The 21,767-nt window shown below is 44.5% G+C and overlaps 1 protein-coding gene across 1 annotated transcript; it reads left to right on the forward strand.

Moving 5' to 3' along the window:
* Positions 1-5,257: 5,257 nt before the first annotated feature.
* Positions 5,258-17,576, forward strand: LOC139929257 (semaphorin-6B-like). Its single transcript, XM_071922110.2, has 16 exons — positions 5,258-5,378; positions 6,401-6,512; positions 6,821-6,881; positions 6,998-7,060; positions 8,940-9,038; positions 9,133-9,223; positions 9,474-9,593; positions 10,263-10,351; positions 11,014-11,231; positions 11,328-11,459; positions 11,797-11,946; positions 12,112-12,288; positions 13,229-13,369; positions 14,198-14,275; positions 15,070-15,131; positions 16,591-17,576. Exons 1-16 carry the CDS (start codon positions 5,258-5,260, stop codon positions 17,574-17,576), a joined length of 2,700 nt encoding a protein of 899 aa, XP_071778211.1.
* Positions 17,577-21,767: the final 4,191 nt, after the last annotated feature.

Here is a 21,767-nt window from a genome sequence, read left to right on the forward strand (position 1 = left end):
GCTAGTTCTACTAGATAGATAGGCTCTGGTGACTAGGTATGGTGAGCCAAATATATGACATTAAAATGTGTAGGCATATCTTTTCATATATTTTCTCATCTTTAAAGTTTGTATGATGTGTATCTTGATACTTTCTCTTCCGAGCAGAGTGTGATATAATTTCAAAATGGCCACTGTGGGAATAAGATCCATTGGACACTTCAATCAGTATTTGGTAACACAGACTAACTTTGACTTAAAGCTAGAAGCTTGAGATCTGAGACGCAAATCATATCTGATACTCAAATCTTTAAATGCACAGCTTGGAGTTGCTCGATGGGCAAGGTATGAGAGATTGACTGTGTGGAGTCATACAGTGTTTGAACCTTTGCATCCAAATCACCACTATATTAAAGTTATCCAGAAAACCAGAAAATACACCATGGCCAGAAAATCATTCTGAATTCTGTCACAGTTACCTTTTCATTTTCCCCTTTCAATTATCTGTGTGATGTCACAGTTTTTAGGGGGCAGACCCTTCACTCTTACAGGAGACAATGTAATGTAAAGCAGTGATGCAGTTCAGTAAATTGTCAGAGGGGATAGGAATGACTTAGAAGCTTAATATTCAGTGGAATTCTGCTTTAAGTCCATTAATGAAGCTATAGTGCTTGTAGGGTGGAGTATAGAAGTGTGAAGGTGACCCACTTCTCCCAGTTTAGCCCTTGTCTGTGTGTCTACCCTCAGGCCATACAGCTTTATTCAGGGCTTTTAACCTGCATACTCTCCTCAAGGAGCAGGCCTCTTACAAATGAGAGGAGGGTAAGACGGATGCTGTGCCAGAGTTGTTTCCCGTCTTGATGTTGATATATCATGTCTGTTTTTTGACAGTTTAAATTTTTTAGAACCTGACTTTAACTTTCTCGACTCATCTATGTGTTATTTTAAATCATCCTGTCATGATAATCACGTAGAGTGGAAGTCTAAGGACCACACTGGGGAATAAGCGTTTTTAATAAAAATGAAGTAATCCTCTGCACACAGACATGCATGTGTGCTTCTTTTTTCCCAAAATCAAGTCAAGTGTGACCACTTGCCTCATGTTACAGTAAAGATGCAGCGCTTGAATGGTTTTTAAGTGAACACAGAACAATGAACATCCAACTGGCTCATTCAGAATGATTGATTCGGCCAAAATATTGAATATTTGTCTTGTGGAGGGGGAACCCCATGGACAAAGGCTTAGCAATGAGTGTCATCTCAAAGTATATGTCTAATCAGTCCATTGTCGTGTTATCTATCACTACATTCCATTGTTTACCTATTGATTTGAAATGAGCTATATTGGCTAACCAATGTGTGGATGATGTGGAGACAAAATGATTTCTGCTCCCCCATCCCCCTCCTTACTGAGAGAGTACTGAGAGAGTGGGGACCCCAGCACCCCCCCTCCCTTGTGTGTGTGTGTGTGTGTGTGTGTGTGTGTGTGTGTGTGTGTGTTCATATATGTGTGCGTGTGTGTGTGTGTGTGTACATCTATTTGAATGAATGCATGCGTGTGCATATGTGCATGTATTAGTGTGTGTGTGCATGTGCGCGTGCGTGCACGTATGCACGCGTATGTGCACGTGTACATGTTAGAAGGCGAACCCACCCTCTTTCCTTTTACATCTACTGCAATAGAACGTCTCTGCTTAGCTTTGCTATCGGTTGCTACGGTAACAAAGGCACAGAGTAGAGTGGCTGCAGCAGCTAAACAGAGAGAGAGAGACAGAGAGAGAGAGACAGAGGGAAAGATTTTTCTTTTGCCTGTAGGCCTAATCACAAGGACAGATTCCATGCAGTGCATCAGAACATACAGTTCTGTTATAGTGAAGACCCAGTGTCAGGACCATGGAGAGATATGATGAGAATTTTCTTCTTCGGGTTTCTGTTATGCATACACACACACACACACACACACACCAAGGGATTAATTAATGGCTGTACTGTAGTGGAGTGCAGCACAGGTCATGGCTCAGGCATCTAGAGTGTGGTGCTTGCAGCATCAGTGGTATGGGGGTTTGGTTAGCAGCACGTCTGCGCCTCGAAAAGGAATGCTGTAGCCCTTTTGTATTTATGTCTCACAGTGTTTCCTAGTGGTCAGTAAATTACCCTGCTCTTCAGTGTGGAAATAGAACGCCGCTCTTTATTCTGCCCGTGTTTAATAAGAGCAGAGTGTATTGATCTTTCTCAGTGGCTTTAATAGTTTAGAGGCCTTGTACAAATATGAGCACCCCCACATATACACTCAAGGCCACTGAGGCATTTTAAGACTGGTTACTTGGAAAATATTAAATAGACATCATTTCTTTACACAGTTTAACTTCATAGTTTGTTGGCATACTGTATTAGATGTGAGGGCCACCGCCTGGGAATGTACAAACCTCCGCCATGTTGCTTACTCCCGGCCAGTCCTTTGAGATCAGTTATGCAAGGTGAACAAGGACGCATTGGAGAAAACAACTTTATGAAATGGAACGCAGTCCCAGCCGCCTGATGAGGACAAAACATATGGACAAACTGATAAGGGGTGAAAGCAGGTGATTATGCTGCTGCAGCTGACCTGCTGATTGGTTAATGATGTGAGTGTTAGCAGGTGATTTGCTAATGGGGTGCGTGATGAGGCTAGATTACTCTGTGTGGCTGTCACCATCATTACATGCATCCCATGATAACCGTGTCGGTGTCACACCATTTAATCCCATCACACAAACATGATCTGATAGACCGTAGCAAATAACATAATAGCCTTTCTCTCTTTTCTTCACTCATTGACTCTCTTTCCTTTCTTTCTTTCTTTCTGTCTTTCTCTCGTTCGTTCTTTCTTTCTGTCCCGCTTTCTGTGTCTTACAGCATGATGAGCTGTGAGTCTACAGCCTGTCTGTTTGGAAGCGGAATCCCTCTTTCCCTCTTTTGCTCTTTTACACACACCATCTCTGTCTTTCATCCTTCATCTCCTGCTTTCTTCTGGCTCAGCAGGGAAAACTCGGTGCCTTTGATAACCAAAAGTCAATCCCATTTCAGTAGCCCACAGCGTTTTGCAAAATGCTGCCTTTGTTACGGCACTAGCCAGCAGAGCTCAGCGATACACTGCCATTGGCCCAGATCTGATGTTTTATCTTATGAATCAATAGCCTTAATCGATACACACTCTAATGAGGATGCTTCATCAATGATTGGCCGTGGGGTTTTAGTGTGTTGCATGGGCAGACTGTTAGCAAGTGTGTTTGTGTGTGTATATGTGTGTGTGTGTGTGAGAGAGAGAGAGAGAGAGAGAGAGAGAGAGAGAGAGGAAAGAAGGATGCCCAGTTTTAATTTGACCAGGCTAGTTTACTGTGTGTAACCATATGAAGCCTAATCTCACTTGAACACATGCTCCATTTAATTCCTTCTCAATTCCATCTATTCGGGGCGAAAGAATTACATTTTAGGTTCAGACGTCAAATTTGGATCCCTCTTATAAATTGACTCTAATGAAATGGCGCTGACCCTAACCCTGACTCAATCAGTTCTAGTCTAGGGAATCCCAATGGAGAGTCAGATGAAACAAACCTCCCCTCGGGGCGCTTCCAATGCGTCTGATGAAGAGAAGGCTTAGAGATTTCAAACCTGCAACCTCTGGGCTTGAATCTCATTTGAAGTGGCCCCCAGAGTGAAGTCTGCAGCCCACATCGCCTCACTGCTGCCTTCGAACCTGTCATTCAAACTGCAATGTGCTTATCATGCATAGTCTGCATTGTGTGTGTGTGTGTGTGTGTGTGTGTGTGTGTGTCATGCTTGTGTTACATCTGTGTGCATCTCTGTGTGAGCTTCAGATAGCAGTTGTCATCACCTTAGCAACAAACGCAGCTACCTCACTACCTGGCGTTCTATCTCTTTGAAAACGGTCGTCGGGATTTTATCTGGACACAGACAAGCAGAAAGATAGAAGGAAAGAGAAATGAAGGGAGGAGGTGATGGAGGGAGAGAGAGGGAGGGAGGATGAAAGGAGAAAAGTGGGGGATGGGGAACATGGCATTCAGGGTGATTTGTCGGGAACAGCATAAATATCGCTCACATCCTTTCTTCGCTTTCTAGCCTTTCTTTCCATTTGTGTTGCATCAAACTCTACATTTTCCAGGACTTTCCACAGCAGCCAACACAAAAGCGTTTTGCTCTCATTTGTCTTATCTTTCCCTGGCTTCTCTTTACGTCTCCTTTTCCCTTTCAAAGCGTTCTTACATCAAAGACAGTACATCCTGCTGCACAGACCTATCTTTTTCAAGTGTAGCTCAGCCACAGCGGAGATTCGGGATTTTAAGTAAATGCATAGAAATGCTATTACATTTAAGCATGTGTGGGTGTGATGGCGTGTCTGCCGCAATTTATGTCTGGCAGTAACTTATCTGCAGCAATGTTATTCCACTGTCTCGGTTTTATAGGTGAAAGAGATGCTGATGTACGGCACGGTGATGGCTTGCAGTTGGCTGTTTGACCCTTTTGTGTGTGTGTGCGTGTGTGTGCGTGTGTGTGTTTGCGCGCATGTATTTTTGACCATATGACCCTCTCGTGGCCTCTGAGTGTTTTTTAAAGACCTGAATCTGTTTCCTCCCTTTTCCTTACCCCTGATTCAGGGAATTCTTGAACTCTGACCCTTAGAGAGGGATGAAAGATTGTCCAGCTGACCCCCCCCCCTCTTTCCCCTCATCCCTCCCTTTTCTAACCTGACTGTCTGACTTTTAAAGACCAGCTTTTCCTTTTTCAGGACTAATTACCAGTTATACAGCCTCCATATGGCCGTATAGAAACACAATTAGTAAAAGGAACATTACCACCCAAAGCGGCTTTGTAATTCTGTGTGTATTGTCCCTTCGTGTGGTATATGGCTTTGAGAATTACATTCAATTCAAACTGTTTTACAATGGAGTGACATTTCATACAATAGATCCACATTACATCTCCAAGCAGACAATGGGAGCACATTAGCTCCCTGCTGAAGCCAGGTTGGTGGCAGCAGTCTGCTGGACTTCTGACCCTGCCCTCACATGCTTTCATGCACTTCTGCACACACGCACACGCCACACACACACACACACACACACACACACACACAGACCTGTCAGTCAATTCTTATATGGCTAGAAATCTGTCAAAATGCCAATACATACATACACACACACGCACGTACGCACACACATGCACATGCACACACACTGGTCAATGAAATTTTTCTCTCCTCTCTCTCTGTTAACAGTGCATGTGCTCTGCTGCCATGGCGACCATGGCTCCTCCCCTCACATTTCTTCTCCTGCTGCTTCAACTGGCTGATGGCTCATTCCCAGAGGAACCCAGTCCACTCAGCTACGCTCCCTTAGAGGGTATGTGTCCTTTCCTCTGTTTGTGTGTGTGTGTGTGTGTGTGTGTGTGTGTGTGTGTGTGCACAGCATTGATGAATGGCTCCATGGAGAATGTGGGGATGCGGGGTCAAGGGTCACAGCCTTGGTGTGGAACTGCTTTAGAGCAACCATGGCTTACAGATAAATAAGGAGAATTCTCTCCATCTCTCCCTGACAGCATAGAAGGAGACCAGAAAAGAGGGACAAGGAAGAAAGAAAGAAAGAAAGAAAGAAAGAAAGAAAGAAAAAGGAGATTGTGAGGAATGGTGGAATATGGAAAAAGCGGGAGACAATTGGATGGGAAGGTGGAAATGACGAGAGAGAAGGCTGAGGATGGAAGAGAGGTGATGGTGGAGAGAGAGGGAGGAGACAGGTGGAGATGGATAGCTATGTCCTCTCTCCTCCCCTGCAGTCAAGGACAATGAGACATTTCCCCACTCTGTCTCCTGATGATGAGGGCTCCCTATGGAGACCGTGCATCACATTGTCCTCTTCTAAACTTACCCATAGTCTGATATAGCCTCTCTCGCTCCCTCTATCCCATCCCTCCTCCTGTCTCTGCTCTGTCCAACATCTGTCTAAAATGTACCAGGAGGAACCACCATGCTCACAATAATGTAATATCAATATATAAGTTCACAATAATATAACAATAATTATGACCCACCATGGAGCTGCATAGATCAATGCCAGCAAAAACCACTGAGAGGATGAAAGTGGGTCAATGTGACATGACTGCTAGGCTATTTGTCAGCTCTTTCTCTGCCCGTTTTCTCTGTTTTCCTAAACAAATATAGCAAGGATGAGCGTAGACAGTTAAAGTGGAGGTTAGAGAAGCTGACTCGTGACCTGATGGAGTTCATTGGCCGGAGTAGATGAGTAAATATGGAAGGGGGAATTGTTGAAGTGCCCTTGAGCAAGGTAAAATGTGTTCTTAGGCAATGTATCTGGTTGAGTAAGTGTGTCAAAGTGTCTCTCTCTCTGTCTGTATCTGTGCATGTCAGTGGTGAGGAGGTATCCAGTGTTCTTGGGCAGAGCTCATCGTTCCGCTCAGAGACAGGAGCTGCACATCCAGACCATCCTCCAAGTCAACCGTACGCTCTACATAGGAGCCAGGTAACCAACGGCAACCATCTCCAACAGTGTGCTAGTGCTGCGTAGACTTTAATATCCTTTGCTTTCATTTATTGTCACAGCTTCCATCTGCTGTGCCACTTTGTGGAAGCCATTTTGCATTCGTCCTAGTGAGGATGTACGTAAAGTTAGTTGGGGATGCGAAATGTTACAAGTGAAAGTTTGTTTATGTTACTGTTACGGTTAATACAGTACATGTACATATGGACTTGTTTTATTGTTTAATCCCATTGTGACTGTTGTGTTATGTGCTGATTATATTTACACTGATGTGTTTGTGTGTTTTGTAGAGATGATTTGTACAGAGTGGAGCTGGATAACATGGCAGGTGATGAGATGTTCTACAGCAAGGTGAGACCCTCATTTTCTTGCACACACAGACACAAAGACACACACACACTAATATACTGAACATATGTACATATATAATATGCATATGTTCTGACTGTGGTATATTCCTTTGGCAGAAGCGGACGTGGGAATCCAATAAGAACGACATTCGAGTATGCCGGATGAAGGGCAAACATGAGGTCAGTTATCACACTGATACACACTGATGCTCTCACACACACATACACTGCAAAAAAAGTCCATATTAGCAAGTAATTTAGTCTCATATTCAGCTTTCAGATCTTATTTTTCTTAAACCAAGAGAAAAATTCTGCCAATGGAGTGAGATAACTCCACTTGTTTCCAATGCAGTTTCACTTGTTTCAGGAATTTTCTAGAAATGAGTGTCAGTATCTTGAAACGAGTAAGAATAAGGCAGATCACTGCACTACTATAGAAACTGACACTAGATTCTACAAAATTCTTGAAACAAGTTGAGTAGCATTGGAAACAAATGAAATTATCTAACCACACTGGCAGATTTTTTCACTTATTTTAAGAATTACGATTTTAGGACTCAATAATAGACTAAATGACTTGTTAAGACGGAGATTTTTTGCAGTGTGCACATATACGCAGACATGCACACACACTGACTTTGAGATCTAGTCTTACATGCATCTACACTATCTACACCATCACACGCATGGACAGACACAGCAGCTGTTACAGAAACCATATCTCCTTTGGGCGCACCTGCATATGCCTGCCCACCTACCCGCAGACATATTTACAGAAATCTGATCTTGTTGATACAGAATCAGCACATCGCTTAATCACACTAGCTCAGGGAAACATTAGACCCAGACCCACCAGACCCAAAAACTGTCCATCCTGAAGTTTGAAACCCTACCTCGCACACCTGCACAATGTGCGCTTTCTTTATATATCTCATTCGTAGCCTGTGGGGAAGATGGGCAAGTTGAACAATTTTGTCTGTATAGAAAGCGATAGTTGACATTGGTCTGAGATGTGAAGGGAATGTGATCAAATCCACAAGAGAAAAAGACTCCACGGGATTGAGTGGATGGGATGGTAGCCTGGTTGACAGGCTTTACGCTAAAATATCAGCTTTATTGTATAAATGTGGCTCTGCCGCGGGCAGAATCCAATCTGGGCGGACTGGTAGAAAAAGAAAAAAGAAGCAACTGGAAACATTAGAGAGGAAACTGAGCAGAGAGAGTGACACAGCCTCAGGGAGGGAACTGTAATTGAAATCAGTCGAGGTAGAGGAGAGAGGCAGGGATGGGATGTGCGTGGGCAGAGGGAACTGTGGAAGAAACACATGGGGGGATAGGCAGCCACCAGGTAGTAAGAAAAACAGAGAGGGGAAAACAAGGGGAAAAGAGAACGGTGTTTGCTTCAAAGAACACAGGAGAAGGAGAGGGGAAAAAAAGTGCATCAACGTTTTGAGGAAGGGGGATGACAGACAGGTGGGGAAAGAGTAGAGGGATGAAGAGAGCATGAAAGGGGGAGGAAGAGAGAGAGAGAGGTGAACTAGAACATGTCAGCTAGAGCCCTCTAACTGAGGTGAAGAGGCGAGGTCAGATTGTAACGCTCTGGGTAAAAGGCTTTAGGAGCCTTTTAAGAATTTGGATACTACATTACCATGATACCATACAAATGCCATCGCACCTTTAAGCAAGACATTTAAATCCAGACAGGTTCCAGCAAGTTTAGTGTCACCTGCTCCGGTGTACCTATGACTATGTATGTGATTAGATAAACAATCAAGGGCTAAATCAACAGCTTCCACTGCGAAGACTGCCATCAAGTGCTCATCCTGTTCCGTTTCTCCAGATGGGGTGTTGTTGAGGGTGTTATTTCCCCCCGAGGATTGTTTTAAGCTGCGTTCTTCATCACTCACAATGGTAGTCTTTATGCTCCGACTGGTAGTTTTGAGCTTAGCTTTGGTGCAAAACAGTCTTTTTCAAGGTGCCCTGTACCTTATGATTTTCTCCCCCTCTCTAATCTTTTTCTTTTGTGCTTTTTTTTTTTGTTTTGTTTTCTTCGTTGCAGGGAGAGTGCCGTAATTTCATCAAGGTTTTACTCAGCCAGCATGGCGGCCTGTTTGTGTGTGGGACAAACGCCTTCAACCCGCTGTGCGCCAACTACACTGTTAGTACCCGTCTATCTGTCTGTCTGTCAGTCATTCGGGGCGTCTGTCTTCCCATCTGCTTCTCTATAATATTTTTCCTCTACTGTGTTGCAGAGAGACACTCTAGAAATGGTGGGAGAGCCTGTCAGTGGAATGGCACGGTGCCCGTATGACCCTCGCCACGCCAATGTGGCTTTATTTGCAGGTGAGCGCATACCACCGAAGAAGAACTGAGGGATTCCAGTAAACATCAGAGTATAGTTTTCAGCCCCAGACAGGGAAACTTGTGTGCCCTTGTGTTTACCTTTGCAAATGATTTATAGTCAGACCTCTCGCTGCATTGCTTGTTTGGTTTTAATCTTCCTGACCTTGTGCTATCTCTCCATCTGTATCTTCCCCCTTCTTCTTTAATCTCTCCCTCTCTCTCTCCCCCTCTCTCTCACTCTCTCTCTCAGATGGAAGTCTCTTTACCGGTACCGTGACAGACTTCCTGGCCATCGATGCGGTGATCTATCGTAGCCTCAGCGACAGCCCCGCCCTCCGCACGGTCAAGCACGACTCCAAATGGTTCCGAGGTGCTTGTAAAAACAGACACGTTATAAATTACCCTCCGCGGCGACATGCCTTCAGCAGGCGACGAGGAAGCAAACAGCAGAAGACATCACCATTACCTTTAATGGTTTATTAAAAAAAAAAAAAAATCTAAACACTGTGGTTGTCTTTTCACTATTGCATCATAGGGGAATCAGATTCTACAAGGGGGGGTAAATGGTGAAATACGTTTGGGAAAAGCAGACTTGATTAGGCCCACATGACATTGACTTAATAGCTCTATTATAAGTGGAACACGCTCAGATAGAGTGATGTATTGAGGTTAGTTCGACTCTACAGATCCAGGGTTTTAACAAGCCAGTGGCGTTCAATGCAGCCGAGGAAAGACAAGCCCTGGCAGGTCAGAGCTGGAGCAGTGCTGGATGAATAAATGATAAATAATGTGTCTCTGCTTGTCCATGATGATAAATTAAACAGGACATGAATATTTAATGAGCGACCCCAGCGGACGCCAGCCGTCCATGTTGATGTGATTGTTATTACAGCGCCATGTCAGTGGATGCAGCGCGTTACGCTTGGGCCTCAAGGCGCTGTGTCTGCACTGTATATGAGTGTTTGTAAGTGTGAGACTTTGTGTGTGTGTGTGTGTGTGTGTGTGTGTTTAACAGTAATTCTCTCATATTGTTTCCCAGAGCCGTACTTTGTGAGCGCCGTGGAGTGGGGGCCTCATATCTACTTCTTCTTCAGAGAGATGGCCATGGAGTTTCATCACCTAGAGAAGGTGTTCTCTCTCTCTCCAATAATATATCAATATTAACAACTATAACAACAGTATAATTAAAAGCCATTTCATAACAATTCAATTAAATTCAGACATTTACACACACATGGGAACACACCAAAGTATCAAAACATTTCTCATGTTCCCCAAGAACAAATGGTAACGTCCTTTCTTGGAGGAAACCAAACTTTGGGATTATTTTTTTAAATTTGGGATATTTTATTTTATTTTCTCTTTTATTTGATTTATTTGATATTTTGGGCAGGACATTAGGAAATGTGTCTCTTTCTATTTCATGTCGGTCACAACGATCACATAATCTTTCCATTGGCTTCCAAGATTTAGAGTGTCTCTCTTTTTAAATTTCTACTTTATGATCATAAAGACTATATTTTGTGAGTATTTGTCTTTCTTTTAATGCAGGGAGTTGAAGGTAATTTGCCACTTTGATTTCTGTTTAGCTATTTATAAGTAGTCAGTTATAAGTAGTCAGTTTTGATTTGTGATATGATTTCAGTTTTCAAATGTTTTGTACAGTTTGATTTTAAGTGGTGGTCAATTAGTTTAATTTGGGACTTGGAACTTCTCTCTCTCTCTTTGCTCCTTATTTCCCATCCCTTCTTCTCCCTCCTGTCTACCACACCTTGCATGTGTTATTCTAGGTGATGGTGTCCCGTGTGGCGCGTGTGTGCAAGGCGGACCTGGGCGGCTCTCAGCGCGTCTTAGAGAAACAGTGGACGTCGTTTCTGAAGGCGCGGCTCAACTGCTCCGTCCCGGGAGACTCCCACTTCTACTTCAACCTCCTACACGCCACCAGCAACATCATCCACATGCAGGGGCGGGACGTCATCCTGGGCCTGTTCTCCACGCCGCCCAACAGGTACGCGGACACACACAGTATGCAAACACACACACAAACGCACGCAGAGTTATGTTTTCTCATCGCTGTCTGTCTTCCGTTCCCTGTCTCTGGTAGCATCCCCGGTTCTGCGGTGTGTGTGTTTGACATGCAGCAGCTCGCCCACGTCTTCGAGGGCCGGTTCAAGGAGCAGAAATCCCCCGAGTCCATCTGGACCCCCGTGCCGGATGAAGTCGTCCCTAAACCTAGGTACTGTTACGCAAGGGATACGTAGGCGGGACTTTGGCAGAAAGCGGATGAGCTACCGTCCGGAGAATCTGTCGCACATAAAGTCTAGTTAATACCTTGTTATAAGCCCCACCTGTCAATCACACAGTGCCTTCACTCCTATTCAGCAAATATTAGAATACAGCCTCTAGCAACATGAAATAGAACTGTCCTCCTTTCTCTCTCTGGCTCTCTCTCTCTCTTACTATCTGTCCATCTATGTCTTGCTCTTTCTATATTTGTATATATATATATTCCTGTCCTCTCCTCTGACTCTCTCTTTCTCTCTCCCCATCTATCTCTCTCTGTCTGTCTGCAGGCCGGGGGGCTGTGTGGTGCAGGGTTCCAGATTTAGCTCCTCCACCTCGCTGCCGGACGAGGTGCTGAACTTTGTGAAGACCCACCCGCTGATGGACGAGACTGTCCCGCTGCTGGGACACAGACCCTGGGTGGTCAAGACCATGGGACGGTACACACACTGACTCCCTCCCTCTGCAGCTTTCATGCAGAATGTTCACTTTTTGATAGCATGGAAATGGGGCGAGTAAATATGAAAAAATGCCATTAAAAGTTAATATTCCAAATATTTCAGCTTTCTCTTTCTCTCTCTCTCACCACCTGTCTATCTATCTAGGTACCAGTTGACATCCATGGTGGTGGACACAGAAGCTGGTCCCCATAAGAACCGCACAGTCCTGTTCCTGGGCTCGACCCGAGGAACCGTCCTCAAGTTCCTGATGATTCCCAGCGGGGACACTGCCTCCCACAGCAGTGTCTTTCTGGAGGAGGTGGAGGGATTCAACCCTGAGAAGTGAGTAGGAGTCAAGAGATTTTCTCTTTGATCCCTGATAAATTATGAAGTAGACATAGTAATCCTTTCACTCTTGGTATGCATACTGCTCCAAGTAGACGAAGTCCTATATTCTCTGCCTAAAGAACTGGAAAGCAGCACCGCTCTTTGCCCAGCAACTAGCTTATGCTTATTATAAACTGAAATACAGTTTACAGATGATGTGGGGTTATGAGTGAGCTGACTGCTCTTGAAGCAGTATAAAAGCTATGTTGTGTAGCTTGGAGTTTTAGTTATGAAAACATTTCTCTGAGGCGGAGCTGCTCTGGAGGCAGAAATAATCTGACTGGTTGAGTTAAACCTCAGTGGGCGGAGCCAAAGAACCTCTGTGTTTTTTGGACTGCAAGTTAGCTTGTTACTGGCAAATTTAAATGGCAAAGGAGAAACTCTGGCAATATATATTTCAGTTTGAATTTGTCAGCTAGGCTAACTAGTCAAACTGGCTTCAATTGGTAGCATTAGATTACATTACATTAGGTCATTTAGCAGACGCTTCTGTCCAAAGTGACTTACAATAAGTGGTCAAACCGACCGTATATCACAGTCTTCATCAGCTAAGCCTTCATATATATATTTTATTTTATTTTATTAAGAGTAGAAGGGGAAAAACATTGTTACATTATAGCTTAATTATGTAGCAGGAGCACTAGGCTTCATAATATTAGCTACCTCCTCTCTTATCCCTTGGCTTTTTCACTGGACCTCAGTCTACCGTTACTTATCCAGAAAAAACTGCGGTTCCTTGGTCCCACCCATCTGTCTTGAAGCCGCAGCAGATTGGCCTCTGAAACAGCCGCAGGTTCATTCTGAGGCCAAATGTCCCCTACCTCTGCTGCTTCCTCTCCCCTCCGCCTCCTGTCTTCACTTCCCCCTCTCTCTCTCTCTCTCTCTCCGTCTCTAGGTGTGGCGAGGACTCTGCCCAGGCTCGCCAGCTGTTGTCTCTGTCGTTGGACCGGACCAGCCACACTCTGCTGCTGGCCTTCCCTTCCTGTCTGGTCAGAGTGCCGACTTCACGCTGCCACCTTCACTCACGCTGCATGAAGTGAGTAACAGCATCACCTGTTACTGTTTTGGAGGATACTTGGTAAGACATTCGTCAGTTTGGTAATTAGGTCAGCTTCATTTGGGGCCAACTCCTGTTTTTCCCCTCTCTCTCTCTCCCTATATGTCGCAGTAAAGAAATACATTGCAACTCTGCTTTAGTTGCTGTCAGCAGGGGATAGATGGCATGTGTGTTTTCTGAGCTGCAGCTAGTTGCTACATTGTTTCCCTTAACATTCATTTTGGGATAATTTGTTTAGTTGTGAAAGTGAAGAAAGAGGTTTCAAGATCCTCTTCATCTTTTTTTTGTTTTATATTAAAGAGATGATTGTTCATCATGAATATCAAGAAGCCATTTCTTTATTAGATATTGGGGAAGAAATGTTAAAGTAGAACCTGGAATAGCAAGTAGTGCAGCCCAGCTATGTCTGACTGAAAATGTCAGGAATCAGACAAACATTTCACAGGTTCCCCACTGAAAAACATATTAGAAACTAAATGATCTCAAGAATCTGTAGGAAATTCTAGGTTCACATTTTATGGAAATTATTTGGCTAAAGCAAGTACTTGCTGCAGTTGTTGTTCCTGAGATTGCTTGCTAATTTGGTAAGTGTTAGGTCTATCTGAAGTCCTCACTTAGTTGAAATAATGTTAGTTTTATATGGCAGTCTTCCAGGTACGGATTCTCAGATTGATGCAAGGTCAAAATGGCTGCTGTGGGTAGTATAAGGTCACTACTCAGCTTTTCTTCACTTAACATTTTATTCTAACCATTTTATTTTCTTTGGTGTGTGTGTGTGTGTGTGTGTGTGTGTGTGTGTGTGTGTAGGAGCTGTCTAGCCTCCAGAGACCCCTACTGTGGCTGGACCAGAGGCAGCACCTGCTCCTTCCTAAGACCAGGCACACGGTGAGGGAAACACACATTCACACCTGTCTGTTAACAATTTCTCCTCCATGTTAACTTTTTATACCAGGTCGTGGAGGAAAGTTTTTATTGGAAAATTAGCAGCACTCTTGTATGTTTTGTATGGGAATTTCAAGTCTTGCAACGTAGCTTATGGTGGATTGATCTAAGTTTGTGTTTTGGAACACATGTAACATAAGGGGAATAAATGCCATGAAATGGTGGCTGGGTGGGATAGTGGTTTGAGATACAGCAAGAATCTCTACCAGCTCCTGTCGCTGCCTATGCTCTGCCTTTCAAAAACAGAATATCCCCACAAGGATCAATGAAGTATCCAGTTACACTGAATCACATTAGCTCATCAACAAAGGCGATATTAATATTACTTATTATATTATTATAATATTATATACTTATTATATTACTTATTATTATCAGTAAATGTCCCTATTCATATAAAATCTTCTATTCTGTGCATATAAAAAATGTTTTTACTTTTTTACTTTGATGATTTATTCAGGTTATCAGGTTACATAGCTAACTTCACACTTCATGTCAACATAGCCTGGAAGATTTGTTGATTCCTTACATACTGCAATGTGAGATCATATAACTGTATACTGTGGATCTATACTCTGAATCTTACTGTAAATAACTGTATACTGTCATCTATAATAACATTATATGTCGCCTAATGTATGCTGCTTGTTCTATGAAGACAAATCATGTGCAATATTGAGATTCCTCGCTGCCTTCAGTCACTGATCTTCTCTCCTGTGATCTGTATGTGTCTGCAGGCTTCCTTTTCAACAAGATGTGGAATATGGAAACACCACCTCCCATCTAGGAGACTGTGATGGTAGGTTGCAGCACTATGACATGGACGCTTCTGGCTGCTACACAGTGGACTTGAGGCAGTCTCCGCCTAGTGGCTCAACACCTCATTACACCTGTCTACTTCTCACTGAACATTTTGTTCTGAAATAACTCTAATGCTGGCAAATGGGGAATATTCATGACAACTCCTGTAATTTAGCACAGTTTCATTATCCAGTGTGTAATGTGATTTCCTCTCCAGCTCATTATATTAGATTAAGATCCATCAGGAAGGTATTCATTCAAGCTTGATATTAACAATTGAGTCTTTTGGTGTCTTTGTCGGAGCTGAAGCAGGTGGGAGTGGAACAGGGATTTAGGTTTCACCTTCACTTCCTACAGGTCAACGCTCTCTCAGTGTGAGACTTTAATTAGAGAGGATGTGAAAGAGGTGGAACTACTGGTAGACAATATAAGACTGCAGGATGGGGAATGCATCATCCTCCCGCATCCAAGGCTTTGTTCTCCCAAAGCTGAGTATCTGGCAGAGGAGCGGCTGAGGCCGGGCCAGTGAGCTAGCTGGAAATAGCTTAGCATGAAACACTGATGTCACTTCTGTTGAGATCTGAGGCTCAAATGTCAGCGGTGCCTGAGAGGGCCTCTTAAAACTTTGAACACGCTAAGCTCTGAAATGCACCAACTCAGTAGTGACCAATACCAGGGCCCCAAAGCCATTTCCTTTCCAGCAGCTTCTCTCTGAACTCTTCTGTCCGTTTTAGGCCGATTTCAAAGTGATCAGAGCCGTGGAGCTACAGATCCTCATTTCTGAAAACGACAAACAAAAAGAGATCATTCCAAGCTCTGTTCAGTCTCATCTGTTTTGAACTGATAGTCCTCTATTTTGTGTCCTAGTCTTAGAAAGCGATAGCTCTAGAAGTCAGCGATGCCAGACTGCAGAGCTGACACACTCTAACCCAGAGACAGGCATGTGCTGCTGTGTCTGCAGATGGGAGTGATTACAGCTGGGTGGAAACACTGAGGTAATGGTATGCTGCATGGAGAGACTCTCTGGCCAGGCTGCAGAATGGAAACTGTGAGGAGAGGAGAGAGAGAGGAGAGAGAGGAGAGGAGAGTCAGCTGTTGTGGTTTTGACTTCTGCTGATGACAAGTGCAGGCCTCCCTCAGCCTGGAGCCTGTGGAGCCTCAAGGCCAGGCTGGAGAGAAGCCCCTTCTAAACTTAATCATCTTAGAAAATAATCTTATATTATGGAACATTATGATAATGAATTATGGGTATAATTGTAGTTATTGATTTATTATGATACATTATATCCTCGTAAGGGGAACAGCGCTGAATAGAAGCAGTAGAATAGTACTAGATGTAATAATAATTTTGAACTGGCCCCTGTGGACAGATATGCTCCTAATAGAGGAAGACTTTTCATGTCCATTCCACTATTCTACTAAATGTCGTCTACATTATTGTGTCTCTATATCTTTAGGAATTCTCCAGCAGAGTCTGCTGATTGAACCAGAGAGCCTGGTCTCCCTCAACCTGCTGGTGGCGTCTGCGGTCTCTGCGTTTACCATCGGGGCAGCGCTCTCCGGCCTCGCCGTCTGCTGGATCATGGCCCACAAGCCCGCCAACCGTCGCCATGGCAACACCCCCCAGTCCTCCATCCAGCGGCGGGAGAGGGGCCTGCTGAGCAACGGAGGCGGGATGGGAGGCTCTGTGCTCAGCGTGACGCGGCAGGGAGGCGGGGAGCGCCCCTGCTCCCAGGGCGGGGAGACCCTGTTCGTCATGCCCAACGGCTGGGTGAAGTCGGGAGAGCTGGACCCCGGCTTCCTGCCCACCCCGGAGCACACGCCCCAGCAGAAACGTCGCGGCCTGCGCCTGTCAGACTCCAACTCTGGCGGCTGGGACACCAGCCAGACCTACCTGGGGGGCGGCTCTGTGGGCCTGGGCTCGCCCTGCCGGATGCCCCCCTCCGTCTACCTGACCACCAGACTCTTCCAGCAGGGGGGAGGCGGGAGACACGGCGGCGAGGGCCGGGGGAGCGATACGCCACGCCAGCACTATGTCTGTCTGAGCAAGCAGGAAAAGGGAGTGAGGGGGACGCCCAAAGCCCCCCTCAGGAAGTCCGCAGGAGAGTACGTGTACCCCATGACCCCCCAGGACTCGCCCGAGCGTCGGAGGGTGGTCTCGGCCCCCAGTGCCCCGATGGAGTACGGGGAGCCCCTGCCTCTGCGTTGGCCGGCCCAGGAAGGATACATCCTCAGCAGCCACGGCATGGTGCCCGTCCCCCTGCCTCCGGCCCCCATGCCCGCCCCCAGCGGCCAGTCGTACGTGTCCCAGCAACACACCCCCGGGCTGAGCAGGGCTCTGCTGAGAGGGGCCCTGGAGAGAGGGGAGCTGGGGGAGCTGGTGGATCTCAGCCAGCTGATGAGTAAGAAGAGCTGCAGCGAGAGGACTCAGGCTGGCCAGTGAGGGATCAGGAAACGAAGGGGACAGGAGTCTTTCCTTGTCCGTAGCTCGCTCATTTATTTACATAAATCTCCTACCCTCTCTCTTCTCTTTCTTCCTCTTTCATTCCCATCTCCCTCCCCCTTTCCCTTCTCGACTTCCTTATTTCATTGTCATTCAGCCCTTCTGATCTCCTCTGTCAGTCTCTCAGGCAGCCCCCCCTCCCCCCCTCCACCCCCATAACGGGTCTCTCTTTATGATTGGCTGCTGGGTCTGCCACTCATACGCTGCCTCACACTAATTGGTCGGACAGACTGAGGTTGTTGCTGTGTCTGCATTGCAGAGTTGCCTCTCCCTCATGCTACTCAGAGACGACAGGAAGAGGGAGATGAGAGGATGGAGAGGAAAGAAAGAAAGAAAGTAGGATAGGGGATTAAAGAGAGGATCGAGACAAAGAGATGGACGTGGCACTGCGAGGCCGCCTTCCCTGTGCACCGGGCAGCACAAAGATAAACTAAGGCTGCAGAGCCAGTCATATGCTACTATAGGAGAGGAATGCTGTTTCCCCTCTTGGAAAACATATGTACAAAACTGCCGCCCATCTGTTCTCCACTATACATACCTGGTGGCCTGATTGCCAACTAGGTACTGGAAGTGAAAATGTAAATTTTTAACACTGTAAATGGAAACAATCCTGAATATCGCGCTCCAGGTGACTCATCAGCTTAACAAGGCAAAAACACGGACTGAAGTCATTCTGACTGTAAACACAAACCTGATGGAGAAAGAGGTGTGTGTGTGTGTGTGTGCGCGCACATACTGTACACACACAATCTCTCTCCTTTTCTCTGGCTCACTCTCTCTCTCTCTTCTTCCTTGCTACACACACACGCACACCTAAAGACGCACACACACATATTTGTACAGGTGACGGTGGGCATTTATTCCATGTATATGAGAAGCAAGATGTGTGTGCCAAATGCCTCTAACCTGTCTCATGGGGATATGGGACCATAACTCACCTCCCTGGAGAGCAGAATGCAAGACTGAAATGTCAGCACTATTTCTGCCAGCTTCATGCTCTCTGTAATGACGTGCCGGCAGCTCATCCGTCCATCCCTCTATTCCTTTGCCTCCATCACTTCATCCCTTCCACTCCATGTACTCTTTAATGGCCTATAATTCCAAGAGGACATCTGGAGAGACTGCACCAGAATATTGGGCTGACAACAAAATGAGTGCTAGATAGATATATAGAAAAGAGAGAGAGAGAGAGGGAGAGCGGAGGGCAGAGGGAGTGTCGGAGAGTAAGAATGTAAAGAACTAAATGCACTGCAATATATGCACCATCTTACACCAACACCTTGTCCTTCTCAGTCACCTAAGGGTCCATCTACATTCCCTGCATAGTTTACACACACATATATATATACACACACACATGCATACACATATAAAACACACACACACGCATTAACGCTGCATTATAAAACATTGTCTGGTTTTATTGGGTAAAATTCCCCCATAAGCCCACAGTGGGTCAAGGTCCCACAGCAGCGATACAGTGCAAAGTGACAGTTACAGTGGCGATGATTAAAACCCCGGGTTTAACTCAAAGCCAATAGGGGTAATAGAAATTTTCCCACCAGCCAAATGGGACCATATATTCAGCCCATCAATGTGTCCAATGCCATGAGAGGGTCACCATTAAGATCAACACAACATGGCTGTAATGTGTTATAGAAGGAAAGGGGAGATATGGGCGTCATCAAAAGGGAGAGGTAAAGAGGAAAGAAGCAAATGGAAAATAATAATGATTTGTTATAATTGACCACTATAATTGATTTTGACTCTGAATCCCAGTCACTAGTCAAAACATGAATGCTGCTTTGTGCTGACCTTGCAGTGAGCAGTAATATATAGTTTACCTGTACATAGTAAACTTTACTTTATATTAAACAATGACATAGGACAAACCATGACTCCAAAAAAAGCCGATAGGTACATGTGACCTGTCAAGCATTAGCTTGCAAACAAACCTTTACTATGTCGTTATGAGTATTTGAAGTATGACATTTTGTTCCCGACCTGCTCCCAGATTGAAATAACTACCAACACACACAAGTACCAAGTTATTGCCAATGCCTTTTTTCCATCTGTGTGTGCCAAACTCGATTTATGAATGATATACTGTACTGATGCCTGATTACTGAAGCAAAAAACAAACTGAGAGAAACTTGTTTTAAAGTGCCATGAAGACCATTTCAGTCTGCAGTGTACCTAACTCATGTACTGTGATGTGGATGAACTCAGTGTCATTATAGCTGTATACTTGTGATGTGTGCGCTTGTCATCTCACCTTACATGCCGAATGTTTTACCTGTTTCATATATATTTTGGCTTATACTGTTGAAAGCATTTAAGCTCCGCCCACCTGGATGCTACTGACGCTGAATGCTAGCAACAATATTTGAGGGTATGTTTTGAAACTACTTTGTACCATTATGCCATAGAGTACTTATGTATTGTAAATATGTAAGAATAAACGCAGCCACTTTGTCATGACCTTTATGATTATATAATGTATTCACTGATATCAATACATGAACTGATAGTGTTTATTTCAGAATAGTCGATGTGTAATAATAACGGTTTATAAGTAGTTCATAAGCAGACCTTCAAATGTATTACTGAAATGCGCTGTGAGGAAACACCATGTATCTCATGGTGTGTCATATCTGTCCCGACTTGGGACATTTTGTCTTGTTCTGAAGTCTATTGATTGTATGTCTGTCATTGCCAACAAACTGCCATACTGGGGGATCTTGAAAATAATTATCAGCATCCTGAGTGAGTGAATGTATTCATTCTTTTTGTTTATAGTCATAATACTGTGCAGTAATAAGGAAAAGCACAAGAACTTTCCTTTTTTTGCATTTTGACAAGGAGCTGTACTATAGGCTACTGTCTGTAAATAGTGTAAATAATCATTCTGAAGGTGGTGTATCAGTTGTCAGTTTGGTTTGGGGGATCATTCATTCTCTGCTGAGACAGGACTGCGTTTGAAGTGTGAGACTTTTTGGGTGACAATGCTGTGAATAAGATGTATGTACAGTATTTACCTTGACTTTGGCTGACTGCTGAGTTCAGCTGTTTCCTGTTATTAGAGTAGAGTTGCAGGCCTGATCTCAACCAGAACTGAGCCTTCTCACTTGACTGATGCCTGCTGAGTTTTTTGCAGTTGCTAAGATACTGCTGTTATAATAACCATCAATCTTTGGAGTACTGCTATTAAATGGCATTATATAACTGACTGCTAATGTCGTCTTGTGTGTGGTATTGGATAGAAGGAACGCACGTGTATGGAAATCAGCATAGCACATGCACGTGCCCATGCATACACACAAACACACTCATAAACAAACGCAACTTCACTGATTCACAGTATTCTCAAGTAATGTGTATATCACTAATCTCTGCAGTTTATGTGTTTAAATGAGGCATATTTGTCATCAAATCGGCAGTTTCAAGCTTTCCAACAGGCAGTTCTAGAGCAGAAGCAGTGGAAATTCTTTAAGCAATTACTTTCCTCACCACAAGAGGGTGCTGGAGACTGGCCCTTAGTCATAGGTGAGCCGAAAGGTTACTGTAAAGCACCAGACATGAACTCCTGTGGGGGTATTGACCGTATGCTGTCTGTCTGTCTGTCTGTCTGTCTGTGTTGCCCTGAACTTGACACAGAATTGTTGTTTTGTCTAGAGGTTTGGCGCAGAGACAAGAATACCCCTTGCTCTTTTCTTTGATATATGCTTTTGAACATCACACACAGGGCAATAAGGTCAACAAAAGGTTGAGTGGTTTAGATATCAGCTATTTATATCCTAAAACACGCACACACACACACACACACACACACACACACACACACATACACACACATGCATGTGCAATCATGCACACCTGCATACCCTAAATCAGCTGAATGGCTCACACACAACAACTTGATGATCAAGCCAGATCTATGTGTTAATGGCACATTTTTGCCAGAGGAAATATTTTTTGCCCTCAAACTATTCATTTGCAGCAAATGATCCTTTGAAAGCAAACCAGTGTTGCTAGACTCTCTGGGGGTTCAAAAGTAACAAATGTAACATTACATATCAACTTAACGAGAAAAACAATAATCATGAAAGCCTACCTGAAGTTAAATATTTC

Source organism: Centroberyx gerrardi, chromosome 13, assembly GCF_048128805.1.
Source record: "Centroberyx gerrardi isolate f3 chromosome 13, fCenGer3.hap1.cur.20231027, whole genome shotgun sequence".
Taxonomy (NCBI): domain Eukaryota; kingdom Metazoa; phylum Chordata; class Actinopteri; order Beryciformes; family Berycidae; genus Centroberyx; species Centroberyx gerrardi.